At 42.7% G+C, this 22,185-nt stretch overlaps 1 protein-coding gene across 3 annotated transcripts in view; it reads right to left on the bottom strand.

The window, feature by feature from the left end:
- The window catches only part of LOC143769920 (solute carrier family 22 member 15-like), a 278,504-nt gene that overhangs the window by 89,955 nt on the left and 166,364 nt on the right, over positions 1-22,185 (bottom strand). For all 3 annotated transcript variants that reach the window (XM_077258975.1, XM_077258977.1, XM_077258976.1), the window contains exon 9: positions 20,456-20,564. In XM_077258975.1, the coding sequence (XP_077115090.1) occupies positions 20,456-20,564 (109 nt within the window). The remainder of the gene's footprint in view (positions 1-20,455; positions 20,565-22,185) is intronic.

Genomic DNA, 22,185 nt, shown 5'->3' with positions numbered 1-22,185 from the left:
GTAAGCCCGAACCTAGCACACCCACTCCAAAACACACCCAAACCCTTCCCTCCTCTATATTCAATCTGAAGCATCTTAACACATTGCAAGCACCCTCGTTATTAATTGGATTACGGTGCAAAGGTTAGTATACGGTAGGTAGTTTTATTATTTTATTTTTATTAAAGGAGACAAGAGCTTTGGGGAATTAGGTGACTGGTAAGTATGTAATCTAGGTTATGTAATCTATGTTATATATTGTATGTTTTGTATTTTTTTTTTTTACATTCAACACATTAGCCGGATGATGGGACTACTACTGTCCCATCATTGGCTAATGTGTCACTCACTGACAGTGTAGCAGGTATAGCCTGATGGGACTTGCAGTCCCATCGGATGATGCCTGAATAAGCATGGACACACACACAGCCCGCAGACCCCCTTGCACAGCCCGCAGACCCCCCCATGCACAGCCCGCAGACCCCCCAGGCACAGCCCGCAGACCCCCCAGGCACAGCCCACAGACCCACCAGGCACAGCCCGCAGACCCACCAGGCACAGCCCGCAGACCCCCCAGGCCGCCCACAGCCCAGTCACTCTTAATGAGTGATCCGCTGTCTGTGGAGGCTGGGTGACGTCTGCTGATGGTGTCACGTCAATTTCCAGAGTCAGGAAGTCCAGAGTCAGGAAATTGACGTGACGTCGGCAGATATTAGCGGCGGCTGCAGCCTGGAGGTCACGTGACTCGGACTCAGCCGCTGGCATAGCGCCGCTCACAGGCAGTATCGGCAGCAGAAAATATTTACAAAATTCATTAGGGGCCCCGGGGGGATACATTGGGGGGTTAAGTGAAAGTAGTGGACAACCCCTTTAACACTTTAGATGTGTATACATGCTGCCCCACTCCTAGGATCACGCAAAGCAAGTTCAGGTCTGTAAAACAAGACACAACCGGTTGAATTTTGTTTGAGCCTTAAGCCATTCAGTATAGTAATACTAAACATCTTCATATGGCACCGCATAGCCTTTTTTCACCATCATCTACCCACTTCCCCTGACAAAGCTGCCTCCGCAGCGATACGCGTGGGGTCTCTCCCACCTCTCCCTGGTCCCGGGACTGCTTTCCTTTCATTATGGACATTCCTGACTTTTTGGCTTGATCCTCCGACTGCTTGACATAGGTGAAATACATTGATTGCCAACAGTTCTTATTGGTGCTTTCACCTTAATGATTCTTTAGTTACTTTATAACAATTTTGCCTATAGGCTACCACCCCTTCATTCATAGGCTATCATACCTGGGGCTGTTTATCACATACGCAACTTATATACATATATTGTATGCATGTCTCTATGTCCTAACAGTTTACGGGGGTTTTGTTGGGCCCAACTATTTACATGTGCTTGTTTACCGTCTTTGGGGACGCCCACTTTCGGTCTTATATGCTATTTTTTACTTTGCAAATTATACAGCTTTCGAATTTTGATTCCACTATAAAATGTTGCATATTGTCTATTGATATCTGCCTTATGCCAGAGTTGTATAAACGGGGACAGTACCATTTATTGTCTACTTATATTATAGTCTTTATTGACTTTCTATGGATTAATCCCAGGGATGTGGTTGTGCTGTTTTGGTTTTGTATTGTTTTTAATCATTTTTGGGTGTTTCTGTATGTCACGGAGTTAATAAATTTATACCTTTTTGCTAAAAATTTCTGGAGTGCACCATTTCCATGCATTGACCTTTTCTTTTTTTTCTGGCACATCATCCACCCATCTGTCAAGTTTTGTACTGGTTTTTCATGTTTTTTTGTATGATAAATAAAAATGTAGTAATTTTTTATATGAATTGATTTCAATCTTCACATACCTAATTTTGAGGCCCCATACTCCAAATCTTTTTTGTAGGATGTAGGATTCAATAATTCAGCACAACATAAACAACAAAGTGTCACATAGATTTTTTTTCCTTTAAGCATTAGAAAGATTTGCCGAGGAGGTTTTGGATATTAGGGTTTAAGGTTGCTCCCTCTTCTACGAACCTAATCGGAAAATCAAAAACTGTGACCTCCAGCCATTATGAAAAAAAAAAGGCGACTCAAGTGTTTTTTTTCTATTCGGCACCTGTCATTTAAGAAGATGAAGAGTACAACGCTTGAATTACTGTTATGTCCCATTAGTTGTAGTTATCAGTGAGGGGTTACATAGTCAAAAGATGCTTAATGGTAATAAATGCTTAATAAACTATCCTTTAAATCAACTTTATATGTGTATTTTATGAATGAGACAATGTTAAGTCACAAGACCTGTCTGGACTGTTGGCATTCTTTAAAGCTTTGCACTGCTAATATTTCACTACATCATTAAACCATAAGCAGTAAAATTATCATTGATATTCAAGAAATCAAACTTGCAGAATAATTTGGTGGTTTTTATGATTTTCGCTTAAGTGTTTTATTGAATAGTTATTATAATAATCCCTATCATTTTATTCAGAAGATTGCATGCTGAAATAACACAACGAACCAGGGAACACTCGACCTGCAAATTCTACATTATAATCAAAAGCAAAATATGATTAGAGGTGTATGCATTTAGAAATTCAGTCAAAGAAAATCACTATTCGTCTATCTGTGAGCAAATTTCCAACAGCAATAGCTGTCGCAGTCTCAGGCTATGTTCACACGTTGCGGATTCCGCTGCGGAATTTTCCGCAGCGGATTTGATAAATCCGCAGTGCCAAAAGTACCGCAGATTTTATCGCGTTTTTTTGTGCGATTTCCACTGCGGTTTTAGACATCTGCGGGTTTCTATAATTGGGCAGATGTGAAACTGCTGCGGATTCCGCACAAAGAATTGACATGCTGCGGAAAATAAACCGCTGCGCTTCAGCGCGTTTTTTTCCGCAGCATGTGCACTGCGGTTTTTGTTTTCCATAGGTTTTTGTTTTCCATAGGTTAACATTGTACTGTACACCGCATGGAAAACTGCTGCGGATCCGCAGTGTCAAAGCCGCTGCGGATCCGCAGCAAAAACCGCAACGTGTGAACATAGCCTCATACATCAGGCAAATACAGGACTGGTTCTATAGAAAGTGGTTAACTGAGCAGCCAGTAAAGTGAAACCAGACCACACGCCATTTGCATACAGGTTAGTTGACCCCCTTATGAAAGAAGATGCCGAAACGCGCGTCGGGGAAGACGCTTCATCGCCACACTCACCCCCTCTGTTAATCAGGTGCAGTCCACCAAGGGTCTTATGTTATGTACATTATTGTATATAGCCTGTGGGTAATCCTTATGACATATTAAATGCATGTAATGATATTAATATAAGTCACAGCACACCTGCACTTTAACATATCTCTTTTTTTCATTTGGATTTATGCTCTTACACTTATGTTTATTATTTATAGTAATTATTCATTAAGTATATGTCCTCAATTATACATTTTTCTGTGAGTATGGTATTGGAATTGTGTCCGTTTTACTACCAGTTCCTTTCTCCCCCCCACCCCATACTTTTTAATATATTTGACTAATAAAACTGTATAATTTAAATTACACATTTAGACTTGTATCTTCGGTTCTTCTTTCACTTTTGCAGGTTAGTTGTGTAAATGAAAAGATTCCAAATACAACTTCCCAACAATATCCACACAATACTGCCATTTAGTTGCCATATAATCGTGCCATATAATGCCTAAATAATATCTTCATACTGCCGGACATCTTTGCCTGTCTCATCATAATCTAGATTATGTGATTGCTGCCGTTGTCACTGCCGGTAGGTAACCACAAATTTCCTGTCTGTCCATGGTGTAGTTGCCAGTGCTGGCCCAACACAGTAGGACAATTCCTTGTCCCATCATAATCTATACTATGTGGTTGATGCTGGTGGCACTGCCACTAGACACACGCACATATCTCCTCCTGCCTATTGTGTTCCCATAGCTACACTGTACGGAAAGAAGAGATAACTTTGGGAATATTTGTACGTTTTGAAAATGAATGAAAAAAAAAATCTGTCATTGCAATGAGTTTTTAAACAGGCTGTTGGTTACAATCTGTAACATTCGCTTACCCATAGCAATATACTGTATGTTGAGGTCACTTTACATTACTATTGCTATGTTTATATTAAAGAGCTGGAAAAGGTCTTAGGAGAACGCAGAGCATTCTAGACGTCCTTGTGATTGCAGCAAGTCAAAAATGTCTCAAAAACGTCAGCGTAGCTGGCAAATTCAGATTTCAATTAAATGGATCATCTAGTTGGAGTTATTAGTACATTTATTGGTTATTTAGGACCGTATAGGTTTACATAGACCTCTCCTCGGTTGAACCAGAATTCAGTCCAAAGGTTCGTGGGCAAAATCCCAGTTTATCACACTTTAAACCTGGCAATAGGCTCAGACAGTAATGGCTACAGTAATACCTGGCTGCGATAGATGTACTGTAGTTCAAACTACTGTTCAGGTGGAAGCTCCCTCTCTCTCAACTCCCCCGACACTCTGTATTGGAGGCCTCCATATATATTAGTTGGTCGGCCAATCACAATGAAATTGATGGGTCCACTGTTACCTAACGTGCATGGAGGTCTCCAGATTTAAGTAGGCCACATTTTACGCAAGCAAAACTTTATGTACGTTAGCTCTCACAAAATAAAGTTCAACATGGTAGTGCGATTCTCACGACATCTGGCGTCCCATGTAGCCTCTCGTTGTACCTTTCAGAGATCCCTCCTCTGATATACAGGTCTCTGACTAAGGAAAACATAATTGACCTCTATTTACACTGTTTGATGTATTCATATACACATTTCCATCCAGTAGAAGCATTTACCCCACCATGGCTAGGTACTGGCATAGGTCTACGGCACTTTTGGTCAAATCTGGGGCAGGTCTTCATACCAGACCTCATGCCATGTGACCATATTCATAAATATTCACAGAAGATGAAATAAGTCACAATGAAGAAATCGTGTATGTATTCTAATGTTTATTGACCAGGTTAAAATATTCAGAACTGCTTCTTTTAAAAAAAAAAAATGGAGTGGAACCAGAGTCCTAAAGTCTCACACATACTACATAAATGCAATAAATCTCTTTCTTCAACACTGTATAAACCTGAATATTCTCTGCAGATCTAGTTTAGACACTAAATTATTATAAACAGGGAATATTGGACAATTTAATTTTAACAACTATAATTATACGCTGTACACTTTCTGTAAAGAACAAGCTCGATTTTTTTGACAACTGCTTTGATAAACCTAAAAGCAACATTATATAAAGTCACTGAATGTTCTGAGCGTGAAAACTGATGAGATACACGTAATGACGAGGAGCCAAAAACAAGTGACAATTTACCAGAGATAAAAAGCAGGTGTAACTCATTCTAAGAGGGGGATTTAACGATAATTGGTTGCTAGAGGAAAGGGCTTCACACTGGGATCAATGCTGAGCAGGTCATCTTCTCGGGTCTTTAGTAAAAGGGGAGGAATACTGATACATATACATAAGTGAGAACTTTTCTTTAAAACTCATAAGCGCTATACCTTTGTGCTGTTCCAGTATAAATTAAAATTCATCTTTAGTAGCTTCAAACCTTTCGCTAGAAGGCCATTTACCCTCATTAATTCTGGAACCAGACAGCATCAAAGCAATCCAACTTCATCAATAAATTAGGTGAAGATGTAAGAGGGTGACTTACAGTGTCTTCAAATGTAAACTTCTACAATAAATTAGATAATTACGTGCAGGCGGCACATAAAGACTAATATGTTCCAATATCCATACCATAATTTGAAAACTTTTCACAGTTCAGGCTCCATTCAAGTACACATCAAGAGTTTCAGAAGCACGGGGTAAAAAGGCAAAACCTGAAAATTGGTCTAAACTGAATATCTTCTCAGCTTCCAAATTAAGTTTGGTTGGAAATTCATTCATACTAGTGGTAGATTCACCTCCAAGTACTGGGGGTAATTCACTACCAATATCAAAGGTGCCATGGTGGTTCTAGGTGCTAATCACCTTACAGAGCGACAAGTGCTCGGCCCTACTCCCTTCTCCTATGGCAACTCCCTATGCATTAGTTTGTGCCGGATTACTCACCCAAGGCCTTTTAAGGCTGGTACAGGCAGCCACAGGTTGCCTGAATATTTAGTATAGCTCCTTTCTACAACATGGTTTTACTGTAGTTAGCCTCCTGACATTGCTCAAGACAGCTAATTATCTTCCCTGCAACTCTCATCTGTTTTCCAACATCCAACTTCTTCTATTAGCTCAGTCCGGTGAATTCTGTTGCTATTGTTCTCTGAGCTATGCTGAAACTCATTAAAAGTTGCAAGTCCTATCAAGGTTTCCGATTACACGTCTCTGCTAATCCTGTGGTTAACCATAACTCTGCTGCAAGTTACATCTACGTCTCAATTATTCCGAGGTTAACCATATTCCTGCTGCAAGATACCTTACTTAATATATTTCTCAGCTGTTCCTGTATATAAAAATATTCTTCAGCTGCATCTACCGCTTACAGCTTCACTTGCACATCTGCCATCCTGCATGACCTGCTGTTATGCTCCTCGTTGACCCATGTGCTGCCTATTTCTACTCAATCATAGCCTCAGGTCCGTGCTGCTTACCCTGGCCTATGATTCAGCGAATGTGCCTCACCAGGTGAGTCTATAACACTAGTGAAAAGAGGCACGACACAAACATGTGCAAACACTATACTTGGTAAATAACTTTTCATCAAGAAGGTACACAGATTTTTGGCTGTTCACTAACAGAACTTCGAGAATAAAAATGCAGAAGAGGTATTTGTCCAAAATTCAAAAATATAAAAGCAGAATTTATTCTGATCCAGGTTGAAAATACAAAAAGAGCCCATGAGCACATTAGACATAGAAAATACAGCTGTAGGTGAGTTGCAAATGTTTTATATACAATGAAAATATCACAGATCAACAGATTGGCAAAATCTGAGAGACCCATGGGATAGGGGGCCCATTACTACCTCCAAAGCAGGTGGAATTATACATTATGATGAGCCATTGGGCCCTTTTTGGTCTGGGTCCACTAGTGGAATAAAGAATAGAGATTTTTTTTATTTCAATTTTCAAAAAGTCAATTAATGATGCAGAATAATTAAAAAGGAAGAGTAGATTGATAGATCTGAAGGTGCCATAAGAATGAAACCCAGAGATCAAAGACTATATGTCATAACAAGTGAAATACTGTATGTTCAGCCACCTAGGACAAATCTGACGAGTGTTTTGTAGCTTCTTTGTCTGGGGTCAGTCTAGTAATAGATAGAAGCAGCACAACCAAGGTGTTTCTATTATCTGAACCTGAATGGCAGCAGAATAGGTTAAAGTTACAGGCCGAACTATTTTTTGTTTGAGTTTTTTTAATGTGTTTTCTCTACATTACAAATGATGTGACTCATCAGTTTTCTGATGTGACGCTCCCACCGCACACCCATCCCACATCAGCTGCATCTATTTGTCGAAGCTTGGAAAAACTTTTGTCTTTATTTTGAGATTTTTCAAAGCTAGAGTTTATGGTCAGTGGGGAGTCTGACCTCTGAAACCCCACTGATCCAAAGAATGATGGGGGTCTCAAAACTGATGCAGAGCGGCATCCTTTTGGTTGACTGCACAGTTATCTTCCCAGGGAACCAAGTTCAAGAACTGCAGTCGGGAACCATTCACATAAATGGGGCTGCGCTGTAGTCACTATGTCAAGGGAATTACATCATCAATGTGAATTTATTTATTATGCTTCCTTGTATACTGCCATTAATTCCACTGTATAGACATGGTCATCGCTGACCCCATTGGGGCTCGCAATCTAATTTTCCTATGCGTATGCCTTTGGAGGGTGGGAGGAAAGCAAAGAATCTGGAGAAAACCCACGGAAACACAGGGAGAAAATACAAACTCTTTGCAGATATTGTCCTTGGTGGGATTTGAACCCAAGACCCCAATGCTACAAAGTAACAGGGCTAACCACCGAGCCACCCGTGAACCCTTCTTTTCACTGACCCACCACTAGTCATAAAATGGTAGCATATCCTAGCAATAACCTATTTTAGAACATGGAGAATCCCCGTTCAAATGATTTGAGGAATTAAAACAAAAATTATACTTTACGTTAAGGCAAGCATTTGACATGCTGGTAATGCTAACTCACTGATATATTTTGCCTTGCTTTTTTAACACAGAGAAAAACACAAGAGAAAATTAATTGCCAATTAAAATAAGTGTAAAAACTATGAATGCAATAAAGGTCACAGAGGATGTAATCAGGCCTGCGGATCACTCCTAGTCCCTGTCATTAAAGAATGTGCTGCATCCTTCACAAGAGAATAAGAAAACATTAAAGGGGCTATTTGTCCCCGTGAAAATATCTATATCGGACAGCCTGAGTGGAATGTCTGATTAAGAGAAATATCGTTCCAAATTAGCGCTTAGAACGCTCCCTAATTGCTCCGGCATAAATTACAAAGACATAAGGGTTTTCTCCAAGTAGCGTGTTGTGTTGGAGCAATGAATTCTAAAAATGCTGACTCTCCACTATTGCCTTTGCTCATACTTCCCTCTGAAGATAACTTCCCATTCCAATGTTAATTGTGATTCAAGTCAATAACAATTTATGCCGCATCCAAAAAAGTGACAAAGAGCTTATGACTGCATCTGTGTCTGTGCTCAATACTCCATTATGTACATGATGGAGCAGCACAAAACAGAAATACTTCACTTCATTATTCGCTTTTTACAATGTTCTTTTATTTTCCGCTCTATAGTTAGTAAAAGAATAAACCTGGAATTAAACTGATGGCAGCACAATGGTAAACAGCAAAAGGCAAACAACAAAAAGCAAAAATGCCTCGGTAAGTAATTTACCGAGCAATCGCTAAAGAGCGAAACCAGAGATTTACAACAAAGACGTGTTAGATAAACAGAAGAATGTTTCATCAGTTTTATTACACACTGTGCAGAACGCAAAATAAAGGGAAAAAAGGAGAATCCAATGCAAAGTGATATTGTTAAAGTAAACTTTGACAGCGAGCTCTATATTTCATCTCAGGAAATAAAACTTGCATGTAATGGGGAGATGCAAGTGCAGCATCTAAAAGAATTTCATAAATAAAGCATTCCGATGGTTTACCTGTTGTTCTGCCCCGGGACTGTACTATGAATACTTTGATTTTTTTTTCTTCTTTTGTAGCTGTCATGAACATCAAAACTTCTGCCCTCTGCACATAGCTCAACAAAATGCAAGGTACATTGTGTTCATCCGTAAAGTCATTGCCAGTATTAGTAAGTATTCAAGTATCTTGTACCAACAAAGCCAACCTGTCCTTTCACTCTGAACCTCCGGAGAAGCATGGCGTTCCTACCCTCATTCCCCAAAAGATAAATCTGATTTAGGTGCAGATACAGGTCTAATATGTCCAGGAATTGTTCCATTTCACATGATCTGTAACTTACCATTCACTTGTTTTTAAAGGGGTTTTCCAGGATATTTTTGAGAGATCATTGACCGCTCCTGCTGGCGATTCTGCTGCTTCATGTCAACAGAGCAGCTCTTCCTCTCGCAGGCTTCTCTGTCGATGAAGCGTGACTGCCGGAGTCATGCTGATTGATAGCTGGCTTCCAGCAGTTAGGCAAGAGGGAGCCAGCTGTCAATCAGCATGACATTGGCAGTCTCACCCTGATAAACAGAGCAGAGTGGAAGAGAAGCTGTTACTCTGTCGATGTGACCACTCTGCGCCAATATAGAATAGCGGCAGTTAGAACATTCAGGTAGTCATCAACTTCCTGCTTGTTAGTTCTTAGGCCCATAGTAAAAAAATAAAATTATTCCCGGATAACCCTCTTAATGTATTGGGTGGGGGCACGGTTTGCACTGGGGCCTAAAAGCTTCAAGTTGAGTCACCATTCCCAATGATAAAGTAAAGACATATTCCTAGGACAATGCACTTCTTGCAAGAAGGGGTCTGAAACACCGGATTACGTACCGGTAATGCTCTTTTATAGAGCCACGACAGCACCCACTTGAGAGAGGGGATCCGCCCCTAGGAACAGGAAACCCTATGGAGAGATAAAAGGGGCGGTCCCCCTCGCTCCCACAGTTGGGTTACAGAGATTGCGAGGAACCGCCCACCAGATTAGTAGGCAATATGATTTCATCATTTATCATTAGTTAACTTAGTATGGCTAACTATAAGAACCAAAAAAACACCCTTAATCGTGCTTTTATAAAAATAACTTAATAGGGTGGGAAGTAAAGGGGTGCTGTCGTGGCTCTATAAAAGAGCATTACCGGTACGTAATCCGGTGTTTTCTCTTCGCCACGACAGCACCCACTTGAGAGACTTTCAGAGATAGTCATTTGGGAGGGATCACAGTGTTAAGAACTGATCTACCAAAGGACAGGTCAGATGAGGAAGACAAATCCAATCTATAGTGATTATAGAATGTAGTAGGAGATGCCCAGGTTGCGGCCTTACATATTAGTTCTATTGGAACTTCCGCACGCTCGGCCCAGGATGAGGCTATCGCCCGAGTGGAATGTGCTTTTACAGTCTCAGGCGGCTTCTCCCCTTTGGATGAATAGGCCAAACATATTGCATCCCGAATCCACCGAGATAAGGTACCCTTCGTGACTCCATCTCCTTTTCTATGGCCCTGGAAGGAAATAAAGAGAGCCCTGCTCTTCCTCCAGGCGCTAGTTCTATCTAAATAGGCTAATATGGCTCTCCTCACATCTAATGTGTGGTATTTTTGTTCTTCCTGATTCGTAGGGTTATCATAGAAGGAGGGGAGAAAAATCTCTTGTGACCTATGGAATTTAGTACATACTTTGGGCAAGTAGGAAGGGTCTGTTTTTAGGATAATTCTATCTGGAAATATAGACATAAATGGTGGATCTATTGATAATGCCTGTATGTCGCTTACTCTTCTAGCTGATACCAAAGCAACAAGAAGAGCTGTTTTGAAGGAAACATGTTTTATGTGAGCTGAATGTAGTGGCTCAAAGGGGTGGTCTGTTAGAGCTTCGAGGACCAGATTAACATCCCAAGGTGGTACATGGGGAATTTGGACTGTCTCTGATCTTTGGCAAGCTGCGATAAACCTAGCTACCCACCTGTCACCTGCAATATCGTGACCATATAAAGCACCAAGCGCAGAAATATGTACTTTTAGGGTACTGACTGCCAGACCTAAATCACGCCCTTTTTGAAGAAATTCTAGAATCATAGGGATATGAATTTTGTCTGATAGTGCTGTTGGGTAGAGGTTTAGAAATTTTTTCCACACTCTCACATAAATGGTTGTGGTGGATTTTTTCCTACTTAGTAGCAGAGTGTCAATTACTTTGTTAGAAAATCCTCTCCTTTTTAGCAGCTGCCTTTCAAATGCCAGGCTGTCAACCGTAGACCCTTCACTTGAGGGTGGTTGAAGGGGCCTTGAGAGAGAAGATCCTGATCCTCCGGAAGGATCCACGGGTCTGAGATCGACATGGCTCTCAGCCAGGAAAACCATGGCCTCTTGGGCCAAAATGGAGCTATTAAGATCACATGAGCTCTGTCTTCCCTTATCTTCCTGATCACTGTTGGAAGAAGTATTAGTGGGGGAAAGGCATATGCTTTCTGGAATGTCCATGGGACCTGCAGAGCATCGAAGATATCTGGATTGTCGGATCGGAATAGTGAAGCGAACCTTTTGACTTGTCTGTTTTGTCTCGTCGCGAAAAGGTCTATCTCGGGAGTGCCCCATTTTTTGACTATCATTAAAAAGATACGTCGGCTGAGAACCCACTCTCCTTGGCGAAGAGTGTGGCGGCTGAGAAAGTCCGCTTTTGGATTGTCGACTCCTCTCACGTGCAGTGCTGACAAGGATAGGAGGTGCTTCTCTGCTATGGATAAAATGTCGCCGGCTATAGACATGAGAGCTTCTGATCTTGTACCCCCTTGGTGATTTAAGTATGCCACTGCTGTCATGTTGTCTGAAAGGATTCTTGTATGCTTTCCGTGTAGCTGTGGAAGAAATTTACATATGGCATAATAGACAGCCTTCAGTTCTTTTTTATTAGAAGAATCGTTCGATTCTTCAAGAGACCACAGACCTTGAGCTATTTGATCTCCTAAGTGTGCTCCCCAACCACTAGGACTGGCATCGGTAAAGATTGTTCTTGAAGGATTAACCACCCAGGGAACCCCACTGGTAAAATGACTGTGATCTAACCACCAGGTAAGAGAATTTAACACGTCTGTTGGAAAAGACAATCGACTATCTAATTGGCCTTGTAACCTCTCTTCTTCTTGCAGAATATTATACTGTAATTTTCTACTATGGTATTGAGCCCATGGGACAGCCGGAATACACGATGTAAAAGAACCAAGAAGGGACATCCCTTCTCTTAGGGAAATTAGTGGGTTATTAATCACCGATTGTACTTTGTTGATAATCGCTATTTGTTTAGAGTCGGGAAGAAAGCACCTCTGACTTGTAGAGTCTAGAATAAGCCCCAGGAATGTTTGTCGAGTTGTGGGGGATAATCTGGACTTTTCCCAGTTTACTAACCACCCCAACTCTTGCAGGGAGGAAATAGTATCAAGTACTCGTTGATGGCATTGGGAAAGGGAGTTACCCACTATCAAGAGGTCATCTAAATATGGTATCACAAGTGTGTCTTTTAATCTCAAGTATGACATTACTTCTGACATTAATTTTGTGAAGACTCTCGGGGCTATTGATAGACCGAAGGGCATTGCTGTATATTGATAATGCCTTACTTGACCTCCCATTATAACTGCCACCCGAAGATATTGTTGATGTTCACTGAAGATTGGTAGATGATAATACGCATCTTTAAGGTCAAGCACTGCCATGAAGCAATGGGGAAACAGAAGCTTAATAGTTGATCGTATAGATTCCATTTTAAAGGTTTGGTTTTCTAAGAATACGTTTAGTCTTTTTAGGTTAATTATTGTTCTAAACGATCCGTCTGGTTTCGGAATCAAGAACAAGGGGGAATAAAAACCTTTTCCTTTTTGATGAAAAGGGACTTCCACTAGTACCCCTTTGGACAGGAGATTTATTATTTCTTGTTCTAAGGCCTCCTGTTGTGATTGAGACCTTAAGGAAGTCAATAAGAATGAGTCCGGAGGGACTCGGGCAAATTTTAATTTTAAACCCGTAGATATAAGGCTAGTTGCCCACGGGTTAGAGGTTATTGTCAGCCATTGTGACGAAAAGAAAGACAACCTACCACCAACGGGTAGATCTGTCCTAACGGGGTTTTTCCTCAGGTTTGAATGGACGCTTTCCGAAAAATGCTCCTTTCTGTTTAAAGTCTTTATTAGCCCAGCGGTCTTGGTTTTTATAGTCTTTTCTCCTATTAAACATGGGCTTTCGGAACGCTCTCCTGTAGGATGGAAGATAAGTGTTATTGGGGAACCCCTTCTTCCTCTCACCCGCTTTAGTTAGAATTTCGTCTAACTTAGTACCGAATAGGTACTCACCCTGGCATGGAAGACCACACAGTTTGGACTTTGTTTGGGGATCTCCTTTCCACCCCTTTAGCCATAAGGCTCGACGAGTCGCGTTAGTTAGACCTGCCGATTTGGCCGCCAGCCGTATGGAATCAGCTGAGGAATCCGCTAAAAAGGCTGTAGCTCCCCTAATTAATGGCAAGGAAGAGATTAGTCTATCTCGGGAAAGGCCGCTTTTTAATCCTTCTTCTAAATCATTCAACCAGACCAACATGGATCTGGCAGTACATGTGGCTGATATAGCCGGCCTGAAGGCTCCAGTACAGGATTCCCATGCTCTTTTTAGGAGGGTATCGGCCTTCCGGTCCAGCGGGTCTTGTAAGGAGCCGGAATCTTCCACGGGTAGTAAAGATTTCCTAGAGGTGGAGGCCACAGCTGCATCCACCTTCGGGGCTTTCAACCATATGGAGAAATCTTCATCGTTAAAGGGATAGCGTCTTTTTGATGAAGACGGTAATCCTCTTTGTCCCTGGCTTTCCCACTCCTTTTTAACTACATTTTTTATTGCTGGAATTACAGGAAAGGAAGGTTTTTTCCTCTCTGACAGGCCTGCAAACATCACGTCCTGTGGGGTTTTAGGGGTTTTTGTGTCCTCAATACCCATGGTGTTGCAAACTGATCTTACTAGATTGTCAATACTGTCTGTGGGAAAGCATGTATCTCTCTCATCATCTGAGGAAATGATCTTTTGGGAATCATCCGAATCTTTTTCAATATCAGAGGACTGTTCAGACCTAGGGGAATCATATTTTCTTCTACTCTCAAGAATTTTTTCTGAGCTCCGGAAGGCCCGCAATTCTTCCCTAATCATACTCCTTATATCTTCCGACCTTACTGAAGATTCCTCACGTAAGGTGGATTCAATGCAAGGTTGGCACAGCTTCTTTAAATAATTGTCGGGGAGCGGCTGAGAGCATAACGCACATTGTATGTGTTTTGTTTTCCCCGTTCTTTTTGCCTAGGGAATATAGACAAAGAGGGGAAGTATAATCAGCCTAAAAGGGTACACACACTCACCCAGTGAGGTTGTTGTTACAATACCGGCTGACGAGGAGGAGACGAAGGCACAGATGGAACTGACCGGCCCGACTTTTTGCTTTTAGCAGAAGATCTGTGGCTGCTGCTTGTGCGGCTGACAGGTGTAATAGCGGTGACTTCAGATGAAGCCATCGCTGGGTCCTGTGGAGATGCCATGATGGACGCCGGAGGATCAGTGCCGGCGTCCTTTTGTAATGGGGGCCGCCATCTTGCTTCCTGCCGCACCCGGAAGTAACCGCTACATCCGGGTCGCGGCTATACTGTATGCGCCTGCGCTCTCACCAGCCTCAGCGCAGGCGCCGTCTCTCCTGAGTCACCCCGGAAGTTTTGCGATACTGCTTCCGGGGGACAGTACACCGGACCCACGCTGCCTGCGCACCATCCGAGATGGCGCCGCAGGATCAACTTACCCCAGCGTTTTTGGTCTCCGCAGGTCCGCTGGGTGAATCTCCGTGAGCCAGGCGACTCCCCGGACCCGGCCTCACGGTACCTGCCAGCAGAGGGGGGAAGCTGCCATAGGACCCCCGACGCTGCTTCCAGCTTCTGGAGCCCTTGCCGTCCCATAAAGGTAAACTGCGCAAGCGGCATCCAGGCTGGGCATCCTCTTCTCTCCAAGGGTCTCCCGTAGGAACAGGAAACCAACTGTGGGAGCGAGGGGGACCGCCCCTTTTATCTCTCCATAGGGTTTCCTGTTCCTAGGGGCGGATCCCCTCTCTCAAGTGGGTGCTGTCGTGGCGAAGAGAAAATATTGTTTTTCCTTCTATAAACGTTTGAAGAAAGTGCAATCAACAATTGAGTGTATAATAGAAAATTATGTTAAACATCCAAAGGGTTAGGCCTCTTTCACACTTCAGTCTTTCTTTTTCCGTCACAATGCGTCGTTTTGTGAAAAAAATAGATCCAGCAAATGTTTCTGCTGGATCTGTTTTTTTCTCATAGACTTGTATTAGCGATGGATTGTGACGGATGGCCTTCCATTTCATCCGTCGTGCTCTGGATCCATCATAAAATTGCTGTCCGTCGGGCAGAGACAACGCACAGAGGAACGTTTTTTTCTGTATGTCGGAAAATCGCTCAGCGACGGATCCTGCGCTGCCCGTCATTGGCTAGAATGGAAGCCTATGGACGCAGGAACCGTCGCTGACTGTCAAAAGCAAGAATCCAGCGATGGATGCCATCTTTTGAAACTGGGCATGCGTGGAAGAATTTCCCGTCAGGGAAATTCTCTCTCTCTCTCTTTTTACTATTGATGCTGCCTATGCAGCATCAATAGTAAAAAGATATAATGTTAAAAATAATAAAAAATAAACACTTGTGATATTCTCACCTTCCGGCATTCCCCGCATTCCCACAGCCTTCCCAATACTGGCCATGCTGCCGGTAGCTCCCATTCCCAGTAATGCCTTGCGAAATGACCCGATGAAGTAGCGGTCTCGCATTTCCCAGGCATTTCTGGGAACGGGAGCTACCGGCAGCATCGCGAGCATTGGGAAGGCCGCAGAAGGCTGCGGGGGATGCCGGAAGGTAAGAATATCATGATTTTTTATTATTTTTAACCTGAGTTGTGTTGTGTATGCGTTTTCATAGCGGAAAAACGTGGTGAAGATGCATACACAACGTGTGCACATCAAAAAAACGGACCTAGTGCATCCGTTTTTTACAATCTGCACAGGATCCGTCTTTTCAACATTTTGATGGATTGTGACTGATTGTAAAAAACGGAAGTGTGAAAGAGGCCTTACTGAGAAAAGATTCAATATATTGCACCATAAAACCTATTACCTTTATACTGTGGGATAAAGTTCAGAAGTATCATTTTAAGAAGGGTGGGGAAATTTAATAGCAGCTTTAAATCCTCCTAAAAGCATGTGTAGCTGTAACAGGTGGTCCAGCCACACCAGCTAGTATCCAAGCTCCTATAGGAACCCCTCCTGTGGAGCCCATGGGGTGTAACTGCTTTGTTCAGACACTGTTACATTTTCAAGATCTCTGGAATGGGCTGAACGCCTTCCAGGGTTTTGATCTGTTCTAGCAATCCAGGGTGGGGAGTTATGTAGAAAGGCTAGTAGGAGCCAGGTAGCAAAACAGTGTTGGGCCTCAACACGTAGCAGGGTTCCAGCTACTCCCTAGGACCATCCATTAACCCCTTCACGACCTCCACCGTACTAGTACAGTGGAGGTCGGATCCCCTGCTTTGATGTGGGCTCCGGCGGTGAGCCCGCATCAAAGCCGGGACATGTCAGCTGTTTTGAACAGCTGACATGTGCCCGCAATAGCGGCGGGTAAAATTGCGATTCACCCACCGCTATTAACTAGTTAAATGCCGCTGTCAAATGCTGACAGTGGCATTTAACCACCGCTTCCGGCCATCGGGCGTCAGCATGACAATCTGAGGTCTCCTTGAGACTTCTATGGTTGTTGATGCTGGATTGCTATGAGCGCCACCCTGTGGTCGGCGTTCATAGCAATGCAGTAAATTACTACATAGGGGCAATCTGACGATCGCTCCTATGTAGCAGAGCCAATCGAGTTGTGCCAGCTTCTAGCCTCCCAGTAAAAAAAAAAAGTTTTAAAAAATATGAAAAAAATAAAAAAAAAATATAAAAGTTTTTTTGGTCGCCATGACATATCATTAAAATGTAATAACGGGCGATCAAAAGAACGTATCTGCAGCAAAATGATATCACTAAAAACGTCAGCTCGGCACGCAAAAAATAAGCCCTCACCTGACCCCAGATCACGAAAAATGGAGACGCTACGGGTATTGGAAAATTGCACAATTTTTTTTTAGCATTTAGTGAACCTAGCAAAAAAGCCAAACAAAAAACAAGTGTGGGATTGCACTTTTTTTTGCAATTTCATCGCAAGTGGAAATTTTTTACTGCGACTGTGTGGGCCACATCCTCTCACTCCCCGTGCCTCTCTGGGCCCATGTGGACAGAGGTGATCAGTGTAAAACTGTGCCAAGCTGACCTTACATGTCACCAGGGGGTGCGGAACGTCATGGTGGTGCAAGTGCGAAGACTGTACCGCATGATCCCTCCAACATAATAGTGACGACAGGTGGGAGGGCAAGGTGCGGGTTTTTCACACATTTCATCTACATTCTGACAGCACTATTGGAGCTGGAACTTCCTTTTTATCTCCCAGCATGCAATGCTTCAGCTATTGTACAATGGCTTACCTCTCCTGAACTGAACATCCACATTATGCCTGTTTAAGGTTTGCCTCTCTGCTACTGCTCTCTTATGTGTTAAAGACCCTCCACAACTTTCTATAATCTGTCTTGGAAACTCTACTGCTAGAGACCAATTACACAAACAACAGGCAGTAGACAGCAAGTTAGAAGGGAGACACCAAGTGACAGGCACATTACAGTGATTTTGCAGATTAAAACAATGAATGAAGTAATTTGCAGATTCTGAATGTATCACTCTCAATCAAGTGAGATGAAGCTGGCTGAAAGTACGTGACCATTTCATATTATAAGACTGGTTAGACTGCACGATTCTGTAGAAACGAGGGTTCCTAGGAATGATCAACCCTGATAATCTTGCAGTGAAAATGGATAACTAAAATGCTCGATGTTCATGAGCAGCACCTAGGACCTCCCACCCCCTCCACTAATAGACAGCTTTCTTTCCATTCTTGTGCATAGGAGAGGAGACTGGCCGCTCATGAATACAGGGGACTCCTGAGCTCATCATTAAAGGAAACCTATCATGTCCCCAAGTGGTATTAACGTGCATATATGGGGTAAATGTGCAGGTAAATAGGGTTCTAAAGCTGCCTCACGCCGGCACTGACAGTCCAGCTACAGGAAGGAAGCTATTTTTATTTCCTCTGGCTTTCAGTCATAGAGGTGTGCCCGGAGAAGCTTCAATCACTGCTCAGTGTACAATGACAGGCGTCTGTAACCAAGCCCTGCCACTGACAGCCGACTCTGCACTGGTAAGGCTGCTTTCACAGTAGCGTTGGTACGGGGCTGTCGCGCTGCGTCAGCCCGACGTACCGACGCATACTGTGGAAAAAATGCCCGACGTGGGCAGCTGAAGCAGTCTTATGACGCTTCCGCTGCCCCATTGTAAGGTCCGGGGAGGAGGGGGCGGAGTTTCGGCCGCGCATGCACGGTCGAAAATGGCGGTCTCGACGCACAAAAAAAAAGTTACATGTAACGTTTTTTGTGGCGGCGGTCCGCCAAAACACGATGCAACCGTGTGGCACTGCGTCGCAATGCGTCGCTAATAAAAGTCTATGGAGAAAACACGCATCCTGCGGGCAACTTTGCAGGATGCGTTTTTTCTCCACAACAATGCATTGCGACGTGCAGTGCCCGACGCTAGTGTGAAAGTAGCCTAAGTTGCAAATGTGCCGGGGAGCGGTTACAGCCGCCGCTCACTATGTACTAAGTGGTGACTGAAGCCACGCCCAATGACTGACAGCCGGAGTCTGCTGGGAGGAATAAAGATAATTTCCTCGCGGTAGTTAAGCTTGCTTTAGAACGCTATTAACCTGCAGATTAACCCCATATCTGCAGGATAATAGTGTTTCAGAACACGGCAGGTTCCTTTTAAGCTTACAAATGTTTGAATTATACAGCGCCTGATAGTGACACAATGTCAGAACCAGGGTGCCTGCAATTACGTTAGGCATTCAGATAAGGTTGATTTAGTATGGTCTGAAATAAAAAAAAAAATCTCTTTTTATAGCAGATAGAAGTGCCACTTCTGTCCATACAATGCATGGGATATTGCAGCTCAGCTCCATAGAGAGCTGACCCGCGATCTCACACACAGACAGTAGATAATGCTGCCACTGTTTCTGGAAACACTTCATAAAGCCCATGCAATAAGCAGAGGAAATCATATTGTAATAGCTGTTTTATATTTACAAGATCCTCTGAAGTGAATGGGGGACACCCATTTTAAAGGACTGCAAGGGTCTATCAAAATCCCAGGATGCATTGGACTGGGGTCTTCACACATCAGGGATTTCTAATCTTTTAGAGCTTCTGATACCATTTTAAAAGTAATGTGTAGTTCTGTGCAACACTGAGTATTTAAAAAAAATGACATGTTGTACAATATATATACAATAATAATATACATAATTTACATGGCTACATAGCAATCTACAGCCACTAGTCACCATTAGATAATAGAGGGGAGTAGATCATAACCTTTTGAGACAACGCTTTAACAATATTCCACTTTAAGAATACAGATTAGTCAGCTGTGTCTTAGTATCTTTACAGGGATCCATCAGCAGATTTTTGCTGTGTAATTGGACAGCAGAATGAGGCCTTAAGGGACTGTTTCCAGTGAGGAATCACAGTCTACTGGGTGCAGCAGATGTAATACAATCACAGTTTTCTCTGCCGCCCCTCTAGCAGAGCTCGGAATGTTGAGCTGTGTATAGCCCCGCCCAACACCATTGATTGGCTAGCTTTCTGTGTACACTGTATATTGATAGAAAGCTGCCAATCAGAGCTGAGGGTGTGCTTGGACTAGAAGGCACGAGGCAGCATGTCTTATACTGATATAGCCTAGTAGGTGACACAGGCTCTCTGCTCCTACATTATGGTGCTCTCCAATTACAGAGAAAAAACCTGCTGACAAATTCCCTTTAATGCCACAGACCACTAACCATGACAAACAACAATCACAAAATATCCAGTAAGCCTGAACCTGGCTGCTCGTTTGCAATACAAAAATTCTATAGAAATGATATTGGTAAAATGCTTTTCCCTGTTATAAAACGTTGAAGAATAAGTAACGGTCAATAGTCCGCCTGTAATAGAAAATTGTGCTAAACATGCCGATGCATTACTATGAAAAGGTTCGATGTATTGCACCACAAACCCAATTTACCTTACTACTGTAGGATAAAGTTCAGACGTATAAATGTAAACCACATTGAATGCTGCGCTGACCGACAACTTCCCAAGTAAGGCAAGGGCTGTTGGACTCAAATAGCAACCTATGGGTTAAAGAAAGAAAAAAAAGTGTTACTCCTAGCTCTTTACATAAAACCACCCAATGTGTTGCTACATATCAAATGCATCAAAGGAAATAGAAATATTGGCCAATCACACTGCGTTCTTTGCGCTACATGTAATCAAACTATGGCTTATCAATTTTCAATACGGTTTCTACAGTATATAAGTTAGATTTTAGCACCATGACATACATTTCCCATGACAACAATAATAAGTCAAATCATATATCAACATATTATGTTTTCCATTAACAGGAGTTAGATGGCAGCGTAACACTTAACCCCTTCAACCTTCATGACCAGGCCAAATTTTACAATTCTGACCACTGTCACTTTATGTGGCAATGACTCTGGAAAGCTTCAACGGATCCCACGGATTCTGAAACAGTTTTTTAGTGACATATTGTACTTTATGATAGTGGTAACATTTCTTCAATGTTACTTGCATTTACAGTGGGGCAAAAAAGTATTTAGTCAGTCAGCAATAGTGCAAGTTCCACCACTTAAAAAGATGAGAGGCGTCTGTAATTTACATCATAGGTAGACCTCAACTATGGGAGACAAACGGAGAAAAAAAAATCCAGAAAATCACATTGTCTGTTTTTTTATCATTTTATTTGCATATTATGGTGGAAAATAAGTATTTGGTCAGAAACAAACAATCAAGATTTCTGGCTCTCACAGACCTGTAACTTCCTCTTTAAGAGTCTCCTCTTTCCTCCACTCATTACCTGTAGTAATGGCACCTGTTTAAACTTGTTATCAGTATAAAAAGACACCTGTGCACACCCTCAAACAGTCTGACTCCAAACTCCACTATGGTGAAGACCAAAGAGCTGTCAAAGGACACCAGAAACAAAATTGTAGCCCTGCACCAGGCTGGGAAGACTGAATCTGCAATAGCCAACCAGCTTGGAGTGAAGAAATCAACAGTGGGAGCAATAATTAGAAAATGGAAGACATACAAGACCACTGATAATCTCCCTCGATCTGGGGCTCCACGCAAAATCCCACCCCGTGGGGTCAGAATGATCACAAGAACGGTGAGCAAAAATCCCAGAACCACGCGGGGGGACCTAGTGAATGAACTGCAGAGAGCTGGGACCAATGTAACAAGGCCTACCATAAGTAACACACTACGCCACCATGGACTCAGATCCTGCAGTGCCAGACGTGTCCCACTGCTTAAGCCAGTACATGTCCGGGCCCATCTGAAGTTTGCTAGAGAGCATTTGGATGATCCAGAGGAGTTTTGGGAGAATGTCCTATGGTCTGATGAAACCAAACTGGAACTGTTCAGTAGAAACACAACTTGTCGTGTTTGGAGGAAAAAGAATACTGAGTTGCATCCATCAAACACCATACCTACTGTAAAGCATGGTGGTGGAAACATCATGCTTTGGGGCTGTTTCTCTGCAAAGGGGCCAGGACGACTGATCCGGGTACATGAAAGAATGAATGGGGCCATGTATCGTGAGATTTTGAGTGCAAACCTCCTTCCATCAGCAAGGGCATTGAAGATGAAACGTGGCTGGGTCTTTCAACATGACAATGATCCAAAGCACACCGCCAGGGCAACGAAGGAGTGGCTTCGTAAGAAGCA

The sequence above is a fragment of the Ranitomeya variabilis genome, chromosome 4, assembly GCF_051348905.1.
Source record: "Ranitomeya variabilis isolate aRanVar5 chromosome 4, aRanVar5.hap1, whole genome shotgun sequence".
Taxonomy (NCBI): domain Eukaryota; kingdom Metazoa; phylum Chordata; class Amphibia; order Anura; family Dendrobatidae; genus Ranitomeya; species Ranitomeya variabilis.
This window is presented reverse-complemented; position numbering and strand designations above follow the sequence as displayed.